General features: G+C 46.8%; 1 protein-coding gene across 1 annotated transcript in view; it reads right to left on the reverse strand.

The window, feature by feature from the left end:
• The window catches only part of SNX17 (sorting nexin 17), a 335,778-nt gene that overhangs the window by 34,854 nt on the left and 277,494 nt on the right, over positions 1–23,430 (reverse strand). The window contains exons 10-12 of the mRNA XM_069605478.1: positions 21,288–21,491; positions 5,072–5,194; positions 3,764–3,841 (exon numbers count right to left, since the gene is read on the reverse strand). Coding sequence (XP_069461579.1) covers positions 3,764–3,841; positions 5,072–5,194; positions 21,288–21,491 — 405 coding nt within the window. The remainder of the gene's footprint in view (positions 1–3,763; positions 3,842–5,071; positions 5,195–21,287; positions 21,492–23,430) is intronic.

Genomic DNA, 23,430 nt, shown 5'->3' on the forward strand with positions numbered 1-23,430 from the left:
AGTGGCTGGCGGCCGTGGATATTTTCTACAAACTTCTTCTGCAGCAGGGGACACCATTCCTGTAAAATAGTGGCTGTATTTCTTTCTCACCAACTCTTCATGACTTGTCCTTTATTGAGCCTTCTTCAACCTACCCGGGCGGGGGTGGTCTTGGAGTCTCGTCTATGGTGGGTTTCCATTGGAAAGCCCGCCAAGGCTCTCGGAGCGACTGAAAGGACAGGAAGCAGTAGAGGTGACCGAAAACTCCCCTGGTCTTCGTCCTACAATGTGTGCCTGCTTGGATACAGTTCCAACTGGGAGGCTGACTTTCCCGCCGGACAACACCTCCCAGATTTGTATGTGGGGCTTGTGCATAAAAGGCAAGGGTCTTGGAGCTAAACACCAGAGTCGACCATTGGACTGAAGATCCGACTAAGAGGAAGGAGGAAGTCTGCAGTCACTTCCCACGACCACCAGAGCGTGTCCCGACATCCACTAGCCATCCCTTAAATAAGTCCTATCCAGAGATAGCAAATGCGTTCCCTTTTAATCTCCCAGAAGACCTCAGAGGCAGCAACTCCACTTGCAATTCAGGCCCTAGAGATCAGCTCTGTATTTAATGTTCCTATGATTTACCAGGTTTCCATGCTTCTTATTAGGCACTACGTTTGCTTTTCAATACATGCAAGTCGAAATATCAAACAAAGAGAAGCTCTTTGTGTGTTGGGAGGTCGACTGCATAAATAGATGCCCATTTGTTAGGCCAAAGTGATGAACAGAAGCTTGGCCTCAGTTTTGTTTTCAATGCAACACAGCTGAAAACAATTGCAAACATGGAAGGAAATATTCACTGCAGACAAGCCTCACAACATTGAGACTTTAAAGATCACGCCACACCACACTAGCATTAGCACAGGTCTCAGCAGTGTTCTCATGCAGAACATACAGCAGAAAACAACTGAAGACAGTGGGAAGGTGCACAATTCAGGCCGACCGCACAACAAGAGGATAGACCAGAAGATCAGAACAAGCCCCAAAAAGCACCGCCATTGACCACAGGGATTTAAAAAAAAGCAATGGACTTGCAGGTGAGGCACAGAATTGACCAGCAGCAAGGTGCATAGCATGCCACCACCAAAGGAACTTTAGGTACCCTAACCAACCATCTGATCCCCAAAGGCTTATCAGGTTGCTCCCTGTAGTCAAAGGGTATCCACAGGAACTAAAAGTTGCAGCCATTGCAACCTAGAAAGTGGGGGTTCTAAGCAGTAAATAACAGTTTGGAAATGCTCTAAAACACAATGTCTTTACTCCAAATTGGACTCCCAGATTCTTAAAAGGATCGTGGTGTCAGGTTAAGGTGTGTTAGGTAAGATTGTATGCAGTACCCTGTGGGAGAGTGCACCAGCCCTGTCCTCTTGGAAATAGTTAATCTAACCTTTGATTTAAGCATGTACTAAACAAGTTGGGAGAGTGACTGAGCAGCCAGGCTTATCACAAGAGGGGTCAATGTGAGCTGTAGGGTTTGAACATAGAGATTCACAATGACAGGTATTCAAATAACACTTACTCTCAAGCTTCCTTGATTAAACATTTATTAATTTAAAAATACAAACTGTTTCAATAAATTAGTAGATACCCGTTTGGGATGGCACACAGACTTCTTACACCCTGAGGGGACTTAAATAACTAGGATACTGTGGACATTAAAATATCACTGGTACATTTAGAGCAATACTGAATTTGGTGTCAAAAGGAAAAGGTTTAGGGAATAAAACAATGGTTAAATATTCTTAAGCAGTTAAGTACTTTTGAACCCCCCAATGCAAAGTAAATTAACTCTTTCGCAGCTACACAAGTTATAGAATATGTGACTTTTTGGAGTGATCGTTAAAGCACAAAGTCAGAGGTTAGAAGAGTCTTTTGAAGGTAAAAATGTCTTACACAATGTTTTAGAAATCTTTGTAGAAAAATGGAATCACTATTGAGCCACAAGCTGGGAGGCAAAGGGGGGCAAAGCTGCCAGCAACTCTGCAAGAGCAACCAAGACAAGTCTCGACTGAGATCTAGCAAGGCTAAACGACAAGAGGCAAGCACCCCTTAGTTTACAGTACCTTAGGTCTGAAGAAATTGGTTCCAGCTTTCGCATGGCAGATCCTGTTCCTGGGCCTCAGTCGTGGGGACAAGAGCGGGGACATCTGGGACTCCTGCAGTACGGTGTGAAGGTCGGCAGCACCAATGGACAAACTTCAGATCAGCGGCACTTCGCTGTTTCAGCTTCTCGCGAATAGCATCACTGCAGTTCTCTGATACCTTGTGGACTTTCCTTGCATCGGATGTCCAGCACTCTGTTGAGGTGGCTCAGGTTCAGTCAGTCCTGCTTCCTGGGAGCCCGGAGGATCTTCCTGGCGCTCAGGTCCGATTTAAAGAGGACACTCCCTGGCAATCGGTTCCTGCAGCAGCAACAGAAGTACAGCCAGCTCCGAGAGGATTTCCAGATCCGTTCGTCTTGGGGTCGACTGGTCCCACCAACACAAGGGGAGAAGTAGTCCTTTGCAGGGCTTCTCTAGTCGAGGCGAATTTAGAGCTTCAGCTCTGCAGCAGGGCTTCACCGGGCAAACCAACGATCCAGGAGTTGCAGCAATCGTCTCTTCCAAGTTCTTCTTCCGATTCCTTCGTCCAGTGGTCAACTCTGCCTTCCAAGCAAAAGACCTTGTCTTTTACGTAGGTTTCTCCCATTCAGTCGTAGCCTAGCTGCCAATCACACAGCAGAGTGGCTGTCCGCCGAGGACAGACAGCCAGCCAATCACATTTGGGGGCATTCCTGTAACTAAGCACAGGGCGTTTCGGGCCCCTCCCTTGCTTCCTGCCCTGCCAGACACACTGGAGCCAGAGGTGGGCTTCACCAGTGAATCCCACCAAAGACAAAAACAAACAAAGGGACCAAACCTGTTTTGGCGTGCAGAGTATATCTCAAGAAGGGCAATTCCAACAAGAAATGGTGAAAAAAGACGACCAGGGCTATTTTGACAAAATGGGCACCCACAGGGATTTACTGCAGCTGCAATTGGCAGAATGGTAGGAAAAAGTAAACCACTGCGACCAGCCATTAATCGTAGAAAGGCCAACATTAAAAAGTTACATGAGAAACTAGACAAAGGGGATACTAAGTAACCCCTCCAGCACCCTATTGTAAGATAGTGTGTGCTGCGTCTAGAAGTTACAAAAATGTAAGTAAAGTCAATTTCACTTTAATGCTCTGGGAAACAGTAGTTTATCCAAGAGAAGGCATTTAAACCTTTGGGAAATCTGGAAGACTGCCCTGTGTCACTTTCATTGAAGGTGCTGTGTGACAATGTAAAAAGATGATGCCTATTGAGTTTGTCAGACTCCAAAACCAAAAGAAACAGAGTTCAAAATACATGGGGAAAAAGTTCTCGCGCTCTCCAGGAAAGAAATTAAAAGTCCAGCAAAAGAGCTTGGGGTCTCTAAGGTAGAAGGGAATTAGCACATTTCTGAGACTTTTCCCTAATACTGCCACAAAGTGCTGTGTGCTGCAATAAATACATGTAGATGCCCAAAAAGACATAGGAAAGGAAAAACAAAAATACTCTATGGAGAGTCAGCAAAATGACACCCATAGGCGTGAGTGGGGGTGGGGGGGAATTCCCACTCACTCAGGAACAAGGAAAAACCCACAAGTCCAGCAAAAGGTGCTGGTGGTCTCAAAGTGGAGGGCGATTTAGCATAAAAATGAAAATCTAACCCAACAGTGGTCACTTACCTTTTTAATACTACCACCAGACTTCTTTACCATCAGTTCATCCACCATGGATTGCAAGCAGATACTCATCATGATGGCCTAAAGAAAAAGGGAAATGACTTGAAAGATTCTGAGACGGGCAACAGAAGTACAAGAAAAATAAAGCCAGATAAAGAAATAGTGAAATGCAATGCAGACAAAGCCCTTCCAGGAACATACAATGTTCACAGCATGTTCTCTCCTCACCGCCCCCCCCCCCCCATTACATTTTTCACAATACTGGGTTCTCAATCATATGTTTGACCCTGGTTTGCCACCCACGTCAGAAATTCTGGGACAAGTGCACAAACACAAAACCACCACCGTAGAACTACCAAAAAGGCAGGGCCACAAAAAAAAAAAAAAAAAACACTATGCAGAATGGTATGTTATGCTAACCTTGCAACGCCCTCCATCCCATCAACATAAAAAAACATGCTGCCTGAAACTCTGCCGATAGGAAGGTTATCACTGTGTTGTGTTATCTACTCAGGGTTTATGGGATTTCACTGCAGCCAGGGTGTTGCACCTGGGTCACAATTCGTGATGCCAAGCGTTACTGCCCAGCCTTCCATTGCTTCTGCGCATGAGGAAACGTCATGACTCAGTTCTGTTTTCGAACACTCTGCCCCATCATGGCCGATGTATGATCCAGAGCTTGTCTCTGTGGGCAATGCTTGCTGTCTTTAAATAGCCATTCCTCATGGCCTCTGTTTATGCAAGGTGTGCCACTAGCGTGCAGTAACGTGTTACTATGGGACAAGTGAGCAGCAATAGTATCATGGCTCATTGGCTTCCTTTCTTTTTAAACGCATTGGGGTCTTTGGTGATAAGAGGTGTGGTACCTGCAGTACATTCCCCCCACATTAAGTAGCCTGCAGCGATTTTAATGGATAATCTTTTCATAGGCAGGACTAGTGCTTTGTGTCACTTAATGAAGCCATTGGGCATCACAAGTCTTGCTTTAAATTTGACTTCTGCCTAAAGCCAACTGGTGAAATAAATATTAAGTTAAAAAAGGTGATTAATCTTGTGGCACTTGTCAAAATTGTATGCATGCAGGTGAAATGTGTATGAATATAAGTGAGCAAACTGGCCACTTCCTCACCGCTCATCCGCAACATCAAATGCCACACAGTTTTTCTATGCAAAAGTAACCTATCCAATACAACATTTGGTACGGAGTAACATTACTTTTGAGTCTCAGTAATTGTTGAATACATTTCAGAAAGCCCTGCTCCGTGCATCGTGCCATGCTAGGTAGCAGTTTCTCCACAAGCAAGCACTCACCTGAGGGCTGGTAATCGTCACCCACTGTAGTCGGTCTTTGCTCATCAAGTATTCAAAAGCCAACTCTAATTTCACCTCTGCTTTTCCTGGGCTGCCATTACCTGTTCCATTAGTCATTGGCACCTTAAAAAACAAAGCATCTCATTAGTAGGTTTTCACATCTACTCGCTGACTGACAGGTTGAACTTCACTGGGTACAGCTGGAAAATGCTGCTCACCATTGGGTGCATGTATGGGTGCCCTGGGATCAACCATCTAAAATCCAACACACATGCGCCCACTTGAGTATCTAGTATAATTCATGGTCTGAAGGCAAGCAGGAAAAGCAGTTGTGTTTTTAGATGGGAGGATGAAGTAACATCACCTGGATGGGATAAGAGGCCCAGATCAGAGGTGGCCGGGCAATGGTTACGTGCCATCTGCAGCTGGGACGGAGGTAGGATTCTCCCACACTTCTAGCAGTGGTGCCTCGATGGACACATTAAAAGGCAGTAACGTTTACTTTTTGGGCCCTTGTTAAGATGGATTCCTAGAATCTGGCCTGGTGGACACATTTTAGGTGGCCAACCCAGTTATAGTGAACAGGGGAACTCCAAGCGTGGAGAGTGGCCAAGGGTTAGTCTCAGGAGACAGTGAGTGGGGTCCGCGGTCCACAATGAGGCAGCACAATAATCCAATTTAGACAGGCAAATACAAAAATACTCTATAGATGCACACATACACACTAGAAAATGAATCAAGCAGGCAGTAATATCACACAATACTCAGACATGTTTTTAGGAATCCATATAATAACTTAAACAACTAAAAGTAGTTTAGTGATGCAGTAGAATGAAACCAGTTCACAAGAATTATAGCCCAACTTTATCAGTCGAATCACTATGATGCAGGGGGCATTGTGCCCAAACGGGTCAGCTTCTGCTTATGAGATGGGACAATTGTAGTAATTTAATTTAATTTATTTTTTAATTTAACATTTATAAAGCGCTCACACAGCCCACAGGCATCGAGGCGCTGTTACAGGAATTGTTTGTTTTTCTTAGTTGTGTAATTGTGTTGTTTTTTTTGTCTTAGTTACGTATTTGTGGTGGTGAAAATGTTTCAGAAGAGATTTCCAAATTACAGGTAGGTAAAATATATCCCCATCCCTCAGATTCAAGCTCTTAGATCGGATGAGTAAAAAGCTATGGAATGGAATAAGCAACATTTATTCTAAGGTTTAATCGAAGGTGAACAGGGGGAGGTGAATGTGTTGCAATTACTCATCCACTCAACTCCGATTTTCCCGGAACGATTGATTTGTGATGTATTATGCACCTGCACACAAGTGTTTCAAAGAGCAACCAAGCAAGGAAGGGGGAACAGGAGGACAACAAGAAAATCTTACTAGGCCTTGTGTAATTTATATCGTGCAAGTGCGCAACAAGTACAGCGGAGAGGATACGGGCGAAGTGCAACCAGAGCAGCATGGCTCAGAGATAGGTGCAAGGAAGGCTGGGGCTACAGGGAGCAACCCAGCTAGGTATTGCAAGGTAAGCCAGGCTGCAATGCAAGGTGGCCAGGCGGCAAGTGCAGGAGACTTGTCGTGGGGAGGTGGGGGGCTGGTGCCTTGTAAGACTCGGGACACCAAGCAGCCAGCCAGCAAGGGAGAGGGAGCGGGAAAGAGGAGACGTAAAGGAAGGTCTTGGGGAGCTTCCAGAACTAAAGGAGAACCGGATCAAGGCAGAGAGGCAGGGAGGCCATTCCAGAGGGAGGAACCTGCAGAGGAGAGAGATCAGCACCATTCTCTGTTTGGAGAAACGACTGACCCGTAGAGAATTGGAGGTAGATGAGCGGAGGGCTCTAGAAGGAAGGTATTTAGGAAGATAGTGAGGGCCACATCCCCAGAAAGCCTTGTGGGCGATGCAAAGGGCCTTGAACTCGATCCTTGCAGCCACAGGGAGCCAGTGTAGAGATTTCAGGGCCGGGGAGTCCCTGGGCTTGAGGCCAAGGATAAGTCTTGCAGTCCTGTTCTGGATGAGTTGAAGAGGCCCGAGATTCTACCAAGGTAGCCCACTGGACAGTGCTGAGGCGGCACATGAAGGATTTGCTATTGCAGAAAACAGGACCTCAAGGACAAGAGAGAAGGGATGCTGGACATGGGAGGGTCAACAGTTGTGAAGCTCCAGGAACTCTCACAGCAGGCACAAACAGTGGAGGAGAGGATAGTGGTGCTTGACAAGTGAGAGGACTTGGAAAACTGGTCGAGAGGAGAGAACATTAGGATTAAAGACCAGAAGGAAAGGACAGAGGGGACAGACCTGGAAGAATGAGTCTCAGAGCTGTTCATGGCCTTGGTGGACAATGGTGAGGCACAGAAGCAGGACATAGGCATGGCGCACCGGGTGAACGGAAGGAGTAATGACCCAGGAGCGTGCCCAAGAGATTTCCTGGTGAAACTACACAGCTTCAAAGACCAGCAGAGGATAATGGTGGCTGTAATGCAAGGTCCATATCAGGGGCAGTGAGGTCCAACTCTACGATGACTTAGCGCAAGTAACCAAACAAAGAGCGTCCAGAATGTTCACGGAAGAGCTTGCAAGGAAGAACATGAAATATCAGTGGCTCTTCCCGATGAAGCTGCAGATTAGGATGGGGAATGAGGAAAAGATAAGCACTGTGGAGGACGGTTTGAAGGTGCTGGGGTGGAGTGAGGCCCAAGTGAAGGAGCACGAACTATCCACGGTGACTCAGGGGGGGTTAGTCCACGAAAGTCCAGAAGGAATCATGAGGGGGGGGGGAAGTCTCCCTCCTGGTAGAGGGGGACCCATAATAATCGGGCAAAATGGCTGCGGAGGGGGGGGGGGGGGGAGTAGGTGGTGAAGCATGGAATTGGAGGGGCGCCACTGACAACTGTACTTTTATGGGGTTTGAATTTGCTGTTAATTATGTTGCCACAAAAGATCTATGTGGGTGCTCCGAGGGCACCGGGTAGCAGGTTTGGATGGAGAGGGGCAAGCGGGACCCAGCTAGGGTCAGTTCACTAGTGGGGTCATGCCAATAACCTGGACTGAAGCACCTGGGATATATAATTAATAGGGGGATCAGTTCTAGCAGAGGGCGATATCAGCTTTTGAAAGAGGGTTACTGAAATTGAGCGGGAGAGGGGAAAGGTCAAGTGGGGAGTGGAATGTCAAGGGGGGAGGTTCAGGCAGAGCAGAAATGAATAACCTAGATATGGCGAAGTGTAAGTTGGAGACATGTAATGTTAGGGGGCTAAACAGACTGAACAAAAGTCTTTGCATACTGAGAGACATTGCCAAGAGAGAGGACCATATTGTATGTTTGCAGGGAGGATGCAACAAGGTTGAACTGTTAGGAGTAGCCTACGCAATTCCATGCGCGTGCTAAGACTAAACAAGCACGAGTAGCAATTCTACTGCATAGAGAGGTTACATTGGAAGGAAGGAGTACAGGCTAGGCGGGATTCCCCAGGGGAGGTTTGTTATGGCGAAGGGGAAGATGGAGGGACTGATGTATACATTGGCATCGGTTTATGCACCCATTCAAGGGCAAGAGCAATTTGTAAATGAGTGGTTGGATGAGCTGGCGACATATGGGGACGGGGAATAGATAGTCGCGGGGGATTTCAACATGGCGTTTGATCCAAGATAGGACATGGTCCGAGGCATGCAATGGGGGTGTTGCCCAAACAGTTACAGGAACGCCTGATTGAGATGGCGCCGACTGATGTGTGGAGGGCAGACCGTCCACAGGAGAGGGACTACTCCTTTTATTTTTCTGCGGGACTGGAGGATTATCTCCTGAGAGATAAGGGAAAACATCTTGATCGAAGGTGAGATTGGCAAGTACATGGCAGCAATCAAAGGCCCAAAGATGGCTGGAGAGGAACGATGGGATGGGTTTAAGGATCACAAAACATTTCATGAGTAGCTATCAAAGGATATATGGGAGGCACGAGGAGGAGGAAACGAAGAGGAAATAGGGAGGGTGGAGGTGGCAAATAAGGAGTTGCAGTCGAGGAGCTTGTCTTGACAGCTTGTGCATATGAAAGGGCAACTGAAACAGCTGGCCAACAGATCAGCAGAGAGTACCATACTATGGAGTAAAGCAGCCCTTTTGTGAGACTTTTTTGGGGGGGTTACACAGTGAGGAATCGTGTAACGAACAGGAGCAGAATAACTATTGGAAGACCTGGGTGAGGCCAAAGTATTGAACGAAAAGAGAATTTATGGAAGGCCCGATAACAAGGGAGGAAGTATGGAAAGCTATAGGCAGGCTGAAGCGGCATAAGAGCCAAGGGGCAGACGGACCTACGGCAATATTTTATTAAAAAAAACGTTTAGCAAATAACTGGGGGAGGCTTTGACGGACCTATTTAATGAATTCCGGGCAAGGGGGAACATTTACAAGAATATGGACATGGCCCACATAACGCTAATCTCGAAGCCAGGCAAGCATATAGGCCAATAGCACTCATCAACCTGGACGCCAAGTTGTATACACTTGTCCTGACAGCACGGCTGGAGGGGGTGCTACCTGACCTGCTAGCACAAGACCAATCAGGATTCATCCAGGGAAAGAATACCTTTGAGAACATTAGGAAGATACTCCATATTGTGGATAAAATGGCTAGGGTGCAGTCCCGGGTTCCACTGCTTCTCTTGGCACTAAGACACAGAGAAGGCGCTCAACCGAGTTAACTGGAAGTATATGTTTAAGGTGTTGCAGAGAATGGGAGAGGGTCCGTACTTAATCAGGATGGTCCGGCAAATTATCAGAATCCCATGGTAAGGGTAAAGGTGAATGGCAGGCTCACAAAGCCCTTCCCCATAGCTAGGGGAGCCAGGCAGGGGTGCCCATTATCTCCCCATTTACAATTGTAATGGAGCCCTTTGCACAATGTATAAGAAACAATGGGGTAATACAGGGAGTAAGTTGGGCCAACCCGCAACACGAGATAGGATTGTGATGTTATGCTGATGGTGACCAATTAAACACAGTCACTACCAGAGATAATGGGGAAAATTCGTAGGTTCTCGAAGGTTTCCTGGTTTAAACTAAATTTTTCCAAATCCGAAATACTGAATGTATCGGTATAGCTGAGAGACGAGGACACAGTTTCGCTGGACCGGGGGTGAGTAGGGCAATCAGTGAAGTATTTGGGAATAAATGAGAGTGCAAGCCTCAAAAACGCTCTATAAGGCGAATTATCCTTAACTGTTGGGCCAGATCAGGAAGGACCTGCATCATCGAGGGGCCTGTACGTTTCTTGGTTGGGTAGAATGGCCATTATCAAAATGAATGTGCTTCCTAGACCTATGTACATGTTTCAGACTCTTCCCATTGCCCTCCCAGGAAAGGTGTTAAAGGGGACACAGATTGAGATGATGGGATTTGTGTGGAACGGGAAAAAGGCATATTAGGAGAGATGTCATGTTTAAACCCAAATGGCTGAGGGTGTGGGGGGAGGAGGCGCAGAAATGTGGCAACCTATTTCCAGGCGGTGCAGTTGCAGGTGTTGGCAGGAAGGGGAGGTGACATGAAGCACTGGGTGCTGATGGAAGAGGCTGTCGCAGGGGAGCACATGTGGAAGATCCCCTGGGTGAGAAGGGAGGAAATGCGAATGGGTCTGGAGGAAAATCCCATAACGAGATATGCTCTGGAAATTTGGGACAGGGTAAATAAACGGTACGGTTTAGCTCCCTGGCCATCGCTGTGGACACCCATGTTCCGTAATCCAGCCTTTCCTCAGGGCACAGAATATAATAGGTTTGCAAGATGGGTAGAGGGTGGCCTGAGCGAGTTTAGGGACCTGTGCGACAGTCAGGGTTTCAAAACATTTGCAGAATGGGTTAGGGCATTTGGGTTAAAGGAGGGGGATCAATTTGCTTACCAGCAGCTTAAGGGCTGGGCACGCACTCCTGCAATGAGACAAGGGCGGCAAATCGAGAACTTACAGAGTGGGAGCAAGATATCACAGACCAAGTGACCAATAGGTCTCATCTCCACCCTCTATGCACTACTCATAAGGGTGGCTGCAAGGGGACTGCTGCAGATAAGGGACAAATGTAAAATAGATGAGGGTAGACAATTCTTGGATAAAGAATGGGACCAGGCTACCAGAGTCGTCTTTTTTTCCTTTGGCACAGAATCAGGAATTGCAATATACACTCTTTCATAGGTGGCATTACACACCACAGAATGAGGAGATCCGTTTCCCCGTTATGCTGGCGAGAGGAGAGAACAGTGAAACACACTTGGTGGGGGGAGCCTGCAGTTAAAACTTTTTTTTTTTTTAAAAAGCAAGAGGTGAAATCGAAAGTTGGGGATGACCATACCCTTAATCTAGCCTCAGTGCTTCTGAACATACATGGGGATGGGGGCGATATGCACAGGGGGAAGAAGGGGCTGCTGTGGGCAAACATGATGCTGGGAGCCCAGAGATGTATTGTGAAGATGTGGTGGCAGAAGGAGGCGCCCTCCACTGTGCAATGGCGTTCTATACTGTGGGACCTCCTTAGTATGGAGAAAAGGACAGCCATCATAGACAAGATGATACGTTTTAGGAAAGTGTGGGCCCCTTTCATAGAATATGCTTTGAAGGACGCTAGCCGATTGTATGTCCCCCCGCGAGAGAACGCATTTTGGATAGGTTACCGGAAGAAGAAGAAAAATGGAGACTTCTGGCTGATGGGAGATGTACTTAACGTTTTAGACCTAGACCTGAGGGGGGGGGGGGGGGGGGGGGGGAGGGGGAGGCGGGATTATGCTAAGAGATGTGATGGACGATGTTGAGATAAGGACTATAAGCAAATCCACTGTAATTCTACTGTTGTGATTGGAACATTTTTTTTTTTAATTCTTGAAGCTGTTGCCGGGTCTATGATGTGAAGATTTCCTAATAAAGATTGGTTGAAAAAGAAGAAAAAAAATGCATTCTGCTGTAAAATGCAAAAGTGTATGCGTGAAAAACACAGAAAAACACAGAAATAAAAAGAAATATGCAACCAGCCAGTCTAGGACCCAATGTTACCAAATTAACATTGGAGAAAGGTAACTTTCCCGCAAAACACTGTCTAAAGCCACATAACTGGACCCCTTGCTCTCTTCTCACCTCTCTAACCTAGATGGAAGTGTTGACATATTACAGTGTTGCATTTATTTTAGAGTAGTGTTTTCTCTTGCCCTTTCTTATACATAGTATATTATTATAAAAATATAGTAAGAACATTCCCTAATTTAGTATTTGTAAGAAGTCTATGCTGTACCTGTTAACCACCCTGCTCGCCTCCTAGCAGTTAAGCCTAAATTTCTCTGCCACGCTATTCTTAGATAGCCTGGTGAGCTTGAGGGAAACCTTGGTGCCCAAGTATGGAAGCCAAACCTAGGAGTGGTCACTGAAACCTGTAAGCAGAAGCACCAAAAAGGTTATCCATGTGGCCTAAGCCTGCTGTCGTACAATGAAGACCTTCAATGTACAAGTCGGTACATTAAAATCCTACACATCAAATCTCCCAATATCCACACTAACTTGCTGGATGAGGTTTTTATTATAATCCTATTTTGTAAATAGGTCTCGTTATAGCATTGATTAGCCAGATTTATTTTTGAAGTTTATAAGCTTGAACTCAAGAGTGTGAATGCCTTGGTAACATAAGCACCTGTTTTGAGGAAGAGATGCATTGTGAAAGGTTTGAAAAACTAACTGAATTTCCATGTTCAATAGACTTCCGATGGTGGGGTACGCATCTGGGAGAGCCAAATGCTCAGGATGGGGCCTTGGCCTGTGAGGCCGGAAGAGTCCATGGAGGAAGAGGGCTTGCTGGATACAGCCATCAGCAGCAGTGCATGTGACTCCCACCAGACCCGGACAGGCAGAGGGTGACAATCCAGCTCTCTATGCTCCGAACTCAACACCTTCAGAAACTAGCATGACATGGACCACTACAGGTTTATTGTGGGAAGCAAGGACGCAGAGCGGAGCTTCCATAGGAGTACTGCACCAGAGAGAACATATAACACGGAGGAAAAGGTAAGGACCATGAAACGGCAACACAGATTGTGCATAAAGGCTCCAACTTGCACATTCCTGCCAAAACAGATAGGAAGTGAGCAGAGGGAGATGCATTCTCAGCCACATCCGTCCATTCCTGACTCCTGGGAACATGTCCCTTCTTGCATCAGCATTGGTCAACTCACGCCTGGATTACTGCAATAGTCTGTTTCTGGGTACTTCCCAGGCAAATATGGCAGCACTCCAGGTGATTCTGAATGGGGCAGTCCCGACCATGAAGTGTTTAGCCAGACAAGTCCACATCACTCATGCTAGGAGGGTGCTTCATTTTCTCCCAATGAAACATCATGTTACTCACAAGGCTTGAACGCTGAGTCACAAATGACTCAATCTTCAGGCCCCCTCTTATCTTTGTGAACACACCAGCGTCTACCAACCCGGCTGCTCAATTTGATCAGCTGATCAGGCTAGCCTCTGACAACCTAAATTTAAACAAAGGATTTGGCGGACCTCATTCAATGTCCTGGCACCTATTGCATGGAATGCACTCCCTCCTGACCTGAGAAAACCGGTCTATTGGACTTCAAGAAAAAACGTTGACTCGCCTCTTCAATCTTGCATAAACTGAACCTCTTCTGCTGCTCTTCTGATTTAGCTTTCTGTCTGTTTTTTGTGTGCGCCCTCAGACCTACGGGTGTGTGGCACATTATAATAATTTAAATAAATACATTTAGAGCAAGGTGCTTTTGGTGTGTACCTGGCGGTTGCTGCTGCAACTCCCCCAGCTCCTCCCTGTGGTGGGGGCAGGGTACAGACAAGCTATGCAATTGTTAGGGAGAATGTTAAGTTTAGTGCTAAATTCCTCCCACCTTAGAGACCCCAGGCTCTTTTGCTGAACTTTGGGACTTTGTACTTTTAATTCTATGTGTTTTCTGTGTTTCTTTTTGGTTTTGGAGACTGACAAACTCCATAGGCATCATCTTTGCATTGTGACAAAGCACCTTCAGTGCAGTGGCACAGGGAAGTCTTAGATTTACCAAAGGTTTAAATACCTTCTCTTGGATAAACTACTGTTTCCAAGAGTAATAAAGTGAAATAGACTTTACTTACAATTTGTAACGTTCTAGACCCAGCACACCTATCTTACCGTAGGGTGCTGGAGGGGTTACTTCGTATCCCTTTGTCTACTTTCTCATGTAACTTTTTTATTTTACCCTTTCTACAATTAATGGCTGGTGGCAGTGGTTTACTTTTTACTACCATTGTGCGTTTTTACCACGGGCTGCGTTTACAGTTACAGTAAAGCACCCACGGGTGCCCATTATGTCAAAATGGCCCAGTCTTCTTGTTGGAAAGGTCCTTCTTGAGATTTACTCTGCGCGCCAAACCAGGTTTAGTCGCTTTGTTCGTTTGGTCTTTGGTGGGATTCACGAGTGAAGCCTGCCTCTGGGTTCAAGTATGTTTGGCAGGGGCAGAAAGTGAGGGAGGTGCCCGAAACTCCCTGTGCTTAATACCCTTTGTTACAGGAATGCACCCAAAGGTGATTGGCCGGCTGGCTGTCCGCAAAGCCCTGCTGCTGTGCTGAAGCTCCGAATTGGCCTCAACTAGAGAAGTCCTGCAAGGACGACTTCTCCCCTTGAGTTGGTGGGACCAATCAACTCTGAAGTGAGCCCGTCTGGACATCCTCTCGGAGCTGGCTGTACTTCCACTGCTGCTGGAACCGAAATGCCAGGGAGAGGAACACTAGATTGTGTGCGTTGCTTTTAAGTAAGACCCGGGCACCAGGAAGATCCTCTGGACTTCCCTGAAGCAGGACTGAGCCACCTCAAGAGTGTGCTGGACCCCAGATGCGAGGAAAGTCTAGAGTGGTATCCGAGAACCGCGGTGTTGCTATTTGCTGTCAGACATGAGGAGCTGAAACACTGAAGAGCCTCTGAATCAGTTTGCCCATTGCTGCCGTTTACTTTCCCATTGCAGAGCAGGAGTCCCCAGAAGTCCTCCCTCTTGTCCCCACGACTGAGGGTCAGGAACAACAGTATCTGCAGAGCTGTACATAACAGAGGGCAGCTGGAACCATTTCCTCTAACCAGAGGTACTGTAAAGTCTAAGAGAACTTACATCTTGTTGTGTAGCCTTGCTTGCTCTCAGTCGAGATATGTCTTGGTTACCTTGCAGAGTTACTATAGCTTTGCCCCTCACAAGCCTCCCAGCTTGTGGCCCTTCAAGTGTTCTATTTTCTACAATCGTTTCTAAAAACACTGTGCAAGACGTTTTACCTCCCTGCAAAGGAGATCTTCAGCTCCCCTAGACATCATCCAATTCACATTGGCTGTCCTGGCTCCCTGAGTGACTTCTTTACCTCTGACTTTGTGCTTTGGCCTTTCCCACAGGAAAGGGTTCAACTTATTTGACGTTGGAAGGTTTTTAAAAGTACTAATCTGTTGTGAATTATTTGTTAAACTTTGTTTTATTCCTCTATTCTATATTTTACACCAAACTCAGTATTGTTCTAAATGAACCAGTGATAAATCAATGTCCACAGTAGGAAGTGTCTGTGTGCCATCCCTAATTGGTATCATCTGATTTGGATAATACAACTGACTGAAATACATTAATTGTTTTATCAAGAAACCTTGAGTGTAAGAGTTTATTTGAATAATTGTTACTGTCAAAATCTGTCACAACATTACTGCTCACATTGACCCCTCTTGAGATAAGCCTGGCTGTTCAGCCACACTACCAACTGGTGTAGTTCAGACTTGTACCAAAGATTGGGTCCCTATTGTCAGGAGGTCAAGGTTATTGTAGTGCACCCAAAGTGTACTGCATACAATCTTGCTTAACAGCAATGTTGAGGCTGAAAATATATATGTGAAATGTTGCCCTTCAAGTATAGCTCGCTTCATTGCTGAAGTGGGAGCGGGGATGGTGGGATTGGTGGTTTGGGGTAAGTAGCATGTGCAAGGTTCGGACACAAGTGCTGAACTACACCTATCCCACTCAGATTAGAAGTAGCATTTTTAACAAAGCCAGGCAAACTACTGCCACCTCCTTCAAGAACTGGACCTTGATGTCCTCGGTTTTACTGAGACATGGTGCAAGGCCAGCTCTGTCACAAGCTTTGACATTCCCCTCCCTGATGGTTACAATATCCTCTCCGCACCAAGATCCACCGGGCCCGGAGGTGGTGTAGTCCTGATCTTTCCTGAGTGGATTCCTGCTACTATCATTCCCACTCAGATAGACCCCTCTTTCGAATGCCTTGTCATCACCACCACCACCACCACACTCTGAAACAGCCTTATCCCTTCTCTACTCTTCTATTTCTGATACTCTTGATGCTCTTGCCTCCGTCATGAGAATCCGCTTGAAGTCCAAAGCCAAGTGCAATTCCTGGCATGACTCCGACCTAGCCACACTCAAACTTATGTGTAAAGCGGCTGAGAGGAAATGGAGGGCTTCTTGTTCATCCTCTGACAAACTGGCCGGTTGCCTGCTCCAAAGGCAATACCGACTCTCTGTCCTCACCAAGAAGAGTCCACATTCGAGCCCGTGTCTCAGCAGCATCTAACAACTCGGCCAAACTCTTTCAAATCTGCAAGGAGCTGGCCAACGCTACTGCAGTCTTTACCCGTCCTGTTGCCTACCAGGCTCTTTGCAATGCCCTTGCCTCTCACTTTATCTCAAAAACCCAGGACATCCTGTCCACCCTCTCCTCCCCCTCCCCTCCGCCACCCTCTCCACCTCCATCTGTGCTGGCTGACCCTCCCTCAGTCATCCCCCAACCCCCCTCATCATCCTTTCCTCTTCTCCCCCTGATGAGGTCGCTGGACAAGTCTCAGGATCCTTCCCCTCCCCTCTGAAGTACTCCCTTGTGCATCCTCTTCTCAAGAAACCCACTGTGGATCCTTCCTGTCCAGCTAACTATCACCCAATTTCCATTACTCCCTTTCTGGGTAAACTTCTGGAAAAGCTGGCCAACTCCCAGCTTAACCTACATTCTGTTTTTGTAGGCTGTTTCCATGACCACCAGTTTGGCTTCAGAGCTGCCACAAGCGCAGAAACTGCTCCCCTGAACATCCGTGAAGATCTGCTCTCCAACCTCGACTATCATTCCCTCTGTCCTCGTCCTACTCGATCTCTCTTCTGCCTTTGACACAGTAAAACATACCATCCTCCACAACTGTCTTCGTGATAACCTGGGTATCACTGATCAGGCTCTGGCCTGGCTGACCTCTTTCCTCTCTTATTGACCCTCCCAGGTCATACTGGGGTCCTTCCTATCATCCATCTCCCTCTCTACCTGTGGTGTTCCCCAGGGGTCTAACCTCTGGCCCTGGCTTTTTAACCATACCTGGCAACTGTTGCCCGTTGCATTGCCATTGTCTGCTCAAATTTCCAGCGCTACGCTATCGACAACGCATTTTAAGGCTGCCTTCGGCCACCACCTCTCCCTCTCTAATCTCGGATTGCCTTACTGCCATTCAATACTGGTGTTCTGCCAATGATCTTTGTCTGAATGCCAGCAAGACTGAGATCCTCCTCATCGGCACACCTTCTCCATCCTTTCCCCTCACTCTCTGGCCGGCCGCCCTTGGCCCTCCTCCTACCCCCACCTGCGAGGCTAAGAACCTCAGTGTTAGGCAAAGTTTGAATGCAGTACCCTCTGGTAACACTACAAACAACTATGACTACAGGTACAGGCAACCCAACCTTTGGGATAAGCTTGTACTACACAATTTTGGTAGTGTGTTGAGCAGCCAGGCTCATCTCAAGAGGGGAAATGTGAGCTGTAGTGGAGTTGCACAAAGATTCCCAGTTACAGGTATTCAAATAAACTACCACTCAAAGTTTCTTGCATAAACAATTAATTTATCAGTCAGTTATAAAGCCGTCATCAGAAGGGAGCAACGGAATACTAACACAAATGTACTTCAATACTATACGCTCAGTTTCTGAATCAGAGAAGACCCTTTTGGGATGGCCCACAGACAACCTACACCCACAGGTGACTTCAGTAACAAGGGTGCTGGGGACATTAATATCTTACTGTTGGCATTCACAACACTTCTTAAAATGTTTGGTAAAAGGCAAAGGTTATTAGAACACAAGTAATTACAAATAGTCATAAGCAGGGAAAATACTTTTAGAGTCCACTAGAAGAGTCATTCAATTCAATAGGCTAAGCCAAAGTCAATGGGCAAATGTTTTGGATAGGATAAAGCACTTCTGGTAAGTAATGGAAAAGTCTTTGCACAAGTTCTTAGGAGTTTCTGAAGAAGAAGAATCAATTGAAGGGCCACAAGCTGATTAGACTTGTGGAAGTTACAAGCACTTCTACAGTAAGAGGCAAGTTCTCTTAGACTTGTTTTACAGTACCTTGATAAATGAGAAAAGACGCAGCGGAAGACTTCTGTTCCTGTGTAGCTCTGCAGGTCTCACTGTTCCTGGGCCTCAGTCATGGGGACAAGAGGGAGGACGTCGTGGGGACTCCTGCACTGCACTGTCGAAACTGGCAACCGGCAAACTTTACTTTCAGTGGCTGTTTTGCATTTCAGCTCCTTGCGGTACAGCAAATGGCAATAAGCACGGTTCCTGGCTGTCAAGGGGGACTTTCCTCACATCTGAGGTCCTGCATTCAACTGGGGGAGGAGGGGGGGGGGGGGGGGGAGACAGGCTTGGTCAGTCCAGCTTTGTGGGAGTCCAGCAGATCTTCCAAAAGCTTTAGGCCAGTTTACAAGCAACACACACAATCAGGTGTCCCTCTCACTGGTTCTACGGTTTCCTGCAGCAACTCTGAGGAAATTCAACCAGCTCCGAGATGGGTGTCCAGGTGGCTTACTTGGGAGTTGATTGATCCCATCAACTCAAAGGGAGACGTCATCCTTGCAGGGCTTCTCCGTCGATGCGAACTTAGCAAGTAGTCACTGCAGCAGGCGTCCTCTTCAAGCTCTTCTTCGGTTCCTTCGTCCAGTGGTCGACTCTGCCTTCCAAGCCAAAAGACTTGCCTTTCATTCAGTTCTGTCCCATTCATTCCACCCTAGCTGTCACTCACCCAGCAGGGTGGCTGTGCTTGCCGCACAGTCAGCCAGCCAATCACCACAGAGTGCATTTGGGTCTCCTAGGAGACTAAGCACAGGGAGTTTCGGGCACCTCCATCACTTCCTGCCTACCCCAGACACTCTGGAGCCAGAGGTGGGTTTCACTCCTGAAGCCCACCAAAGGCGAATGAACAAAGAGACCAAACCTAGTTTGGCATGCAGAGAAAAACTCGAGAGGGACCTTTCCACAAAGAAATGGCGAAAAAAAGGGCCGTTTTAACAAAGGAGGCTCAGCGCCATTTTAAAAAACACGGCTCCTGCGATTTAGCGTTGCCGGAGCTGCGAACAGTTCGCAGTCGGGGTAAATCATGGTTCATACATAAACCAATGCCACCAGCCCTTCTGAGAGGAAAGGATAACAAATGCTACAAGAGTAACTAGACACAGGGGATACTAAGTAACCCCTACAGCACTCTATGGTAAGATAGGGAGTGCTGGGTCTAGAATTTTACAGGACTAAGAAGTCAATTTCACTTTACTGCTCTGGAAACAGTAGTTGAACCCAGAGAAGGTATTTAAACCTTGGAAAATCGGGAAGACTTCCCTGTGGCACTGCACTGAAGGTGCTTTGTGACAATTGTAAAAGTTGATACCTATGGAGTTGGTTAGACTCCACAACCAAAAAGAAACAGTGTATAAAATCACATTAAAATCCATGAGTGGGAAAAAGAGTCTCACTCTCTCCAGGCAATAAAATCAAGTCCTCCAAATTTAGCAAAGTTGCTGGGGGTCTCTAAGGTGGACGGAATTAACACATTTTTGAGAATTCTCCCTGAAACTCAGGGTCATCTTTGACTCCACACTTTCCTTCTCTGTCCACATATCTGATGTCTGTAAAAAGCCAAACTTCCTACTGCACCCTCCTCAGAGATATTCTGCCTTTCCTCTCCTTCCCCCAGAAGCTCATGATATCCCAAGCTCTGGTTCTCTCTAGGTTGGACTATTGCAACAGCCTCTTTCTAAATCTACCTGCCTCTACTCTGTCCTCTGCAGCTAATCCAGAACAGGACTGCGAGACTTGTCCTTGGCCTCGAGCCCTTGGAACGTATCTCTCCAGCTCAGAAATCTCGCCATTGGCTCCGAGTGGACGCAAGGATTAAATTCAAAACCCTCTGCATTGTCGACAAGGCTTTCTAAGGCCTGGGTCCAAGGTCCAAAATACCTTCAGATATCCCTCCGCAAATACCTCCCCTCTCAAGCTCTTCACTCCTCAACCTCGAACTCCCTCAGGGTCAGTCGTATTTCAAAGAAACGAGCTGGGGGGAGATCTCTGTCTTCGGCTGGGTACTCCCTCTGGAACAGCCTCCCTGCCACTCTAAAACTTGAGGAGAACCATCTCCGGAAGCACCTCAAGACCTTCCTCTTTGCTTCTACCTTCACCCCCCTGCCCCACTCTCCCCTGCTGATCTATTTTCTCTTGGCACCGTGCACCTGGCCTCTCTCGGTCCTCCGGGCCCAGATTCATGCTCACCCTGCCACCCTCCCGGTCTCCGGGCCACCCCTTGCACTGGGGTGCAAGGGGTGGCCATACATAATTCGCAGCCATACAGTTCCCCACCACCCCCTCCTTTTTTCTTCTGCCACTTATCTAACCTAGCCTGTCTGCTGCCTTAAACTCAGCACTTGCCACTTGCTGGCTGCACTACCTTTTTTTGTTGTTTTGATTATTTTTTATTCTGTTTTCCTTTTGCTATGCACTTTCCACTTCTCCCCCTTCCTTGCACTTTTCCCCCTCCGCCTCCCCCATGCACTTGCGCGTTCTCAATGTCACTGGGCCTAGTAAGATTGTTTTGTTCGCCCTTGTTCCCCTCCCTTGCCTTGTCGCACTCTGACACACTTGATATTTATTTCGATCAGGCTCGTAATACCCACAATTCTCTTGCCTTTTCCTTTTTTGCATTCAGACTCACAGATGCATAACAATTGGCTGATCATTTTTGCTTGGGGTTCCACTCACCAGTTTTCCACAGATCAATCACACATGTATACATAACAAATGGATTTTTGCCCGTGGCATTACTAAGGGCCCACTGCTGCCACCCTCTAGAAGTGCATACATATTGCAGCAATAAGCTATGGTACTCTTACTGTAACTCACAGATGACGTCACCCTCCAGCACCTCATCCGGGTCACCTTGAAGTTGCCTTCTTTCATATGCTCGCTCGGTAGTTTCACTTGGAAGTTAAGTTCATTGCTGCCGGCACTAACAATCACTTGACAGCCCTTCTCTGGGAAATCCGTAACACATGGGTCAAATTTGAGATAGCCGTAATACTTCAAGGTCTGTGCTAGGCGGATGAACTGCAAGAGAAGAAACATTAAAAAAGCATTACAGAAACTGAATAAACTTGCATCTCATTTGTCAAGGTGCTCAACACAGCCTTCCACTGTAAAGGTGAAGTGTCAACATGTGAATCAACTGTGGCAATGAATGAGTGACTTGGTACACTTGAAATGCTCATAAAAGCAGTGAACACAGACGCAATCAAAAAGCAACATTGGAACAGAGCGCACAGTGTGAAAGGCCAGATTTGAACTAAAGCTGTTTTCTGCAATGATCTTGTAATGATTACATTACTTCTTCCAAGGCAGTGCGTCAATGTATTTTTGTTGACACTTTACCTGCCACCTCCCAAAGTAATACTTTCAATTCTTTTGTCTTCAGTACAACAATGATCTACAGGTTTGACAGACTAGAAAAATGACCGTTTTTAAACTGACTCCTACCAATGCCTACTGCATAACACATAAAATGGCATTCCAATAACATATTTAGAAACAAGCATCCGTGCAACCAAAGCTCACCTGCACATCAATAGTGCATGGATGAAAAGGGACGTTGTGACTTTGGCATTGGTGCTCCAAATGGCACCCATTGTGCACTATATGGGACTCAAACACCATAAACCTTCTCGGACCTTCAGGTGTGGTGTACTCCAGGCACTGCTAATTAGCCTGTTTCAGCACAGGGCAGGTCAGTATTTAAGCAACTGCCTGCAGGTGCACAGGGCTCTTGCATGAGGTTCACTCCCAGCCTTTTGTACTTTGATGTCTGCTGTTTCCTGATGCTTCCCAAACCTGCTCCTGTTTCAGTGCCCTGTGCTTCATGCCTTGCGGCCCCGCTACTCTCCCTACACTGCCCTGCTCCTATGTGCTTCCTGCACGGCAGCCCTACTCCATTGCTTGCACTCTTCTGTTCCATGTCCGCAGCCCCTTGCCCTCTACCACCTATTATCTTGTTCCTTGCCTGCAGTTCCTGGTTCTATGCCCATAGTCCATGTTACCTGGCTTTAGATTCCAGTCCTGAGTTTCCTTGTTATCTGTCTACAGTCCTGCCGTAGTTACAGTTCTTCGTTATCAGCCTGCAGTTTAGCCCTTGCTATCCTAGTCCAGAGTTTTCTTGTTCCTGGCCTATAGTTCAGTCCGCTGTTCCTTGATTCCGGTCCTTAGTTTCTAGTTTGCAGTTCCAATCTCCTGTATCATTGCACTTCTTAAGATTCTTTTCTTCTTGCTTTTCCTCTTTACCTTGCTTACTTTGACTTCCTATTCTTCCCTGGTGTTAAGCAAGATTTTCATAGAAATGGTAAATCTTCCTGACCTGGGTCAAACCCAGAACCTTTTGCTTTACTAGTGGGATATTTTTCCTTAATATCTCCGAGTGGGAACCGTTTTCCACATTCAGAAAGATTTACTCTTTTTATGGGTGCCATTTTTTTGAATATCCATAGTGTCTTTTTAAAGTTATCCTCCTTATTGCAATAAGTGCCTGTTGTTGCTGGGTTGCCCTGGGGGGGCCCCCCTTTTAACTTTCTCTGAGTGAACTACAGTTCCCAAGGGTAGAAAGGATCTTTGGATCCCTTGTACATTTTATTTTGTGAAACCAGCACCCCCACCTTATGTGGAGTGCTGGGGAGATTGAATGTATCCCCTTTCACACTAAAACTAACAATACTGTGACACGGACAATGGCTGGTGGCAGTGATAGCTTGTATTATTTGGTGCACCTTTACTGCCGGCTGTGTTCACAGCTGGAGTACAGGCACTTAAGGGTGCTCATTTTACCAAAATGGCCCCCATCTTCTTTGTTTGCCATTTTAGTGTTTCTCGTCCTTTCTTGTTCCTTCCCCTGACATCCAGTGCGGAAAATTCCTTTGCGTCATTTTTATCTTCGGCGGGAGTCCCTTGGACTCACCGCCCAGGCTCCAGTCTGTCTGTGAAGGCAGGAAGCGAGGGAGAAGTC

Source organism: Ambystoma mexicanum, chromosome 4p, assembly GCF_040938575.1.
Source record: "Ambystoma mexicanum isolate Mex_15411 chromosome 4p, UKY_AmexF1_1, whole genome shotgun sequence".
NCBI lineage: Eukaryota > Metazoa > Chordata > Amphibia > Caudata > Ambystomatidae > Ambystoma > Ambystoma mexicanum.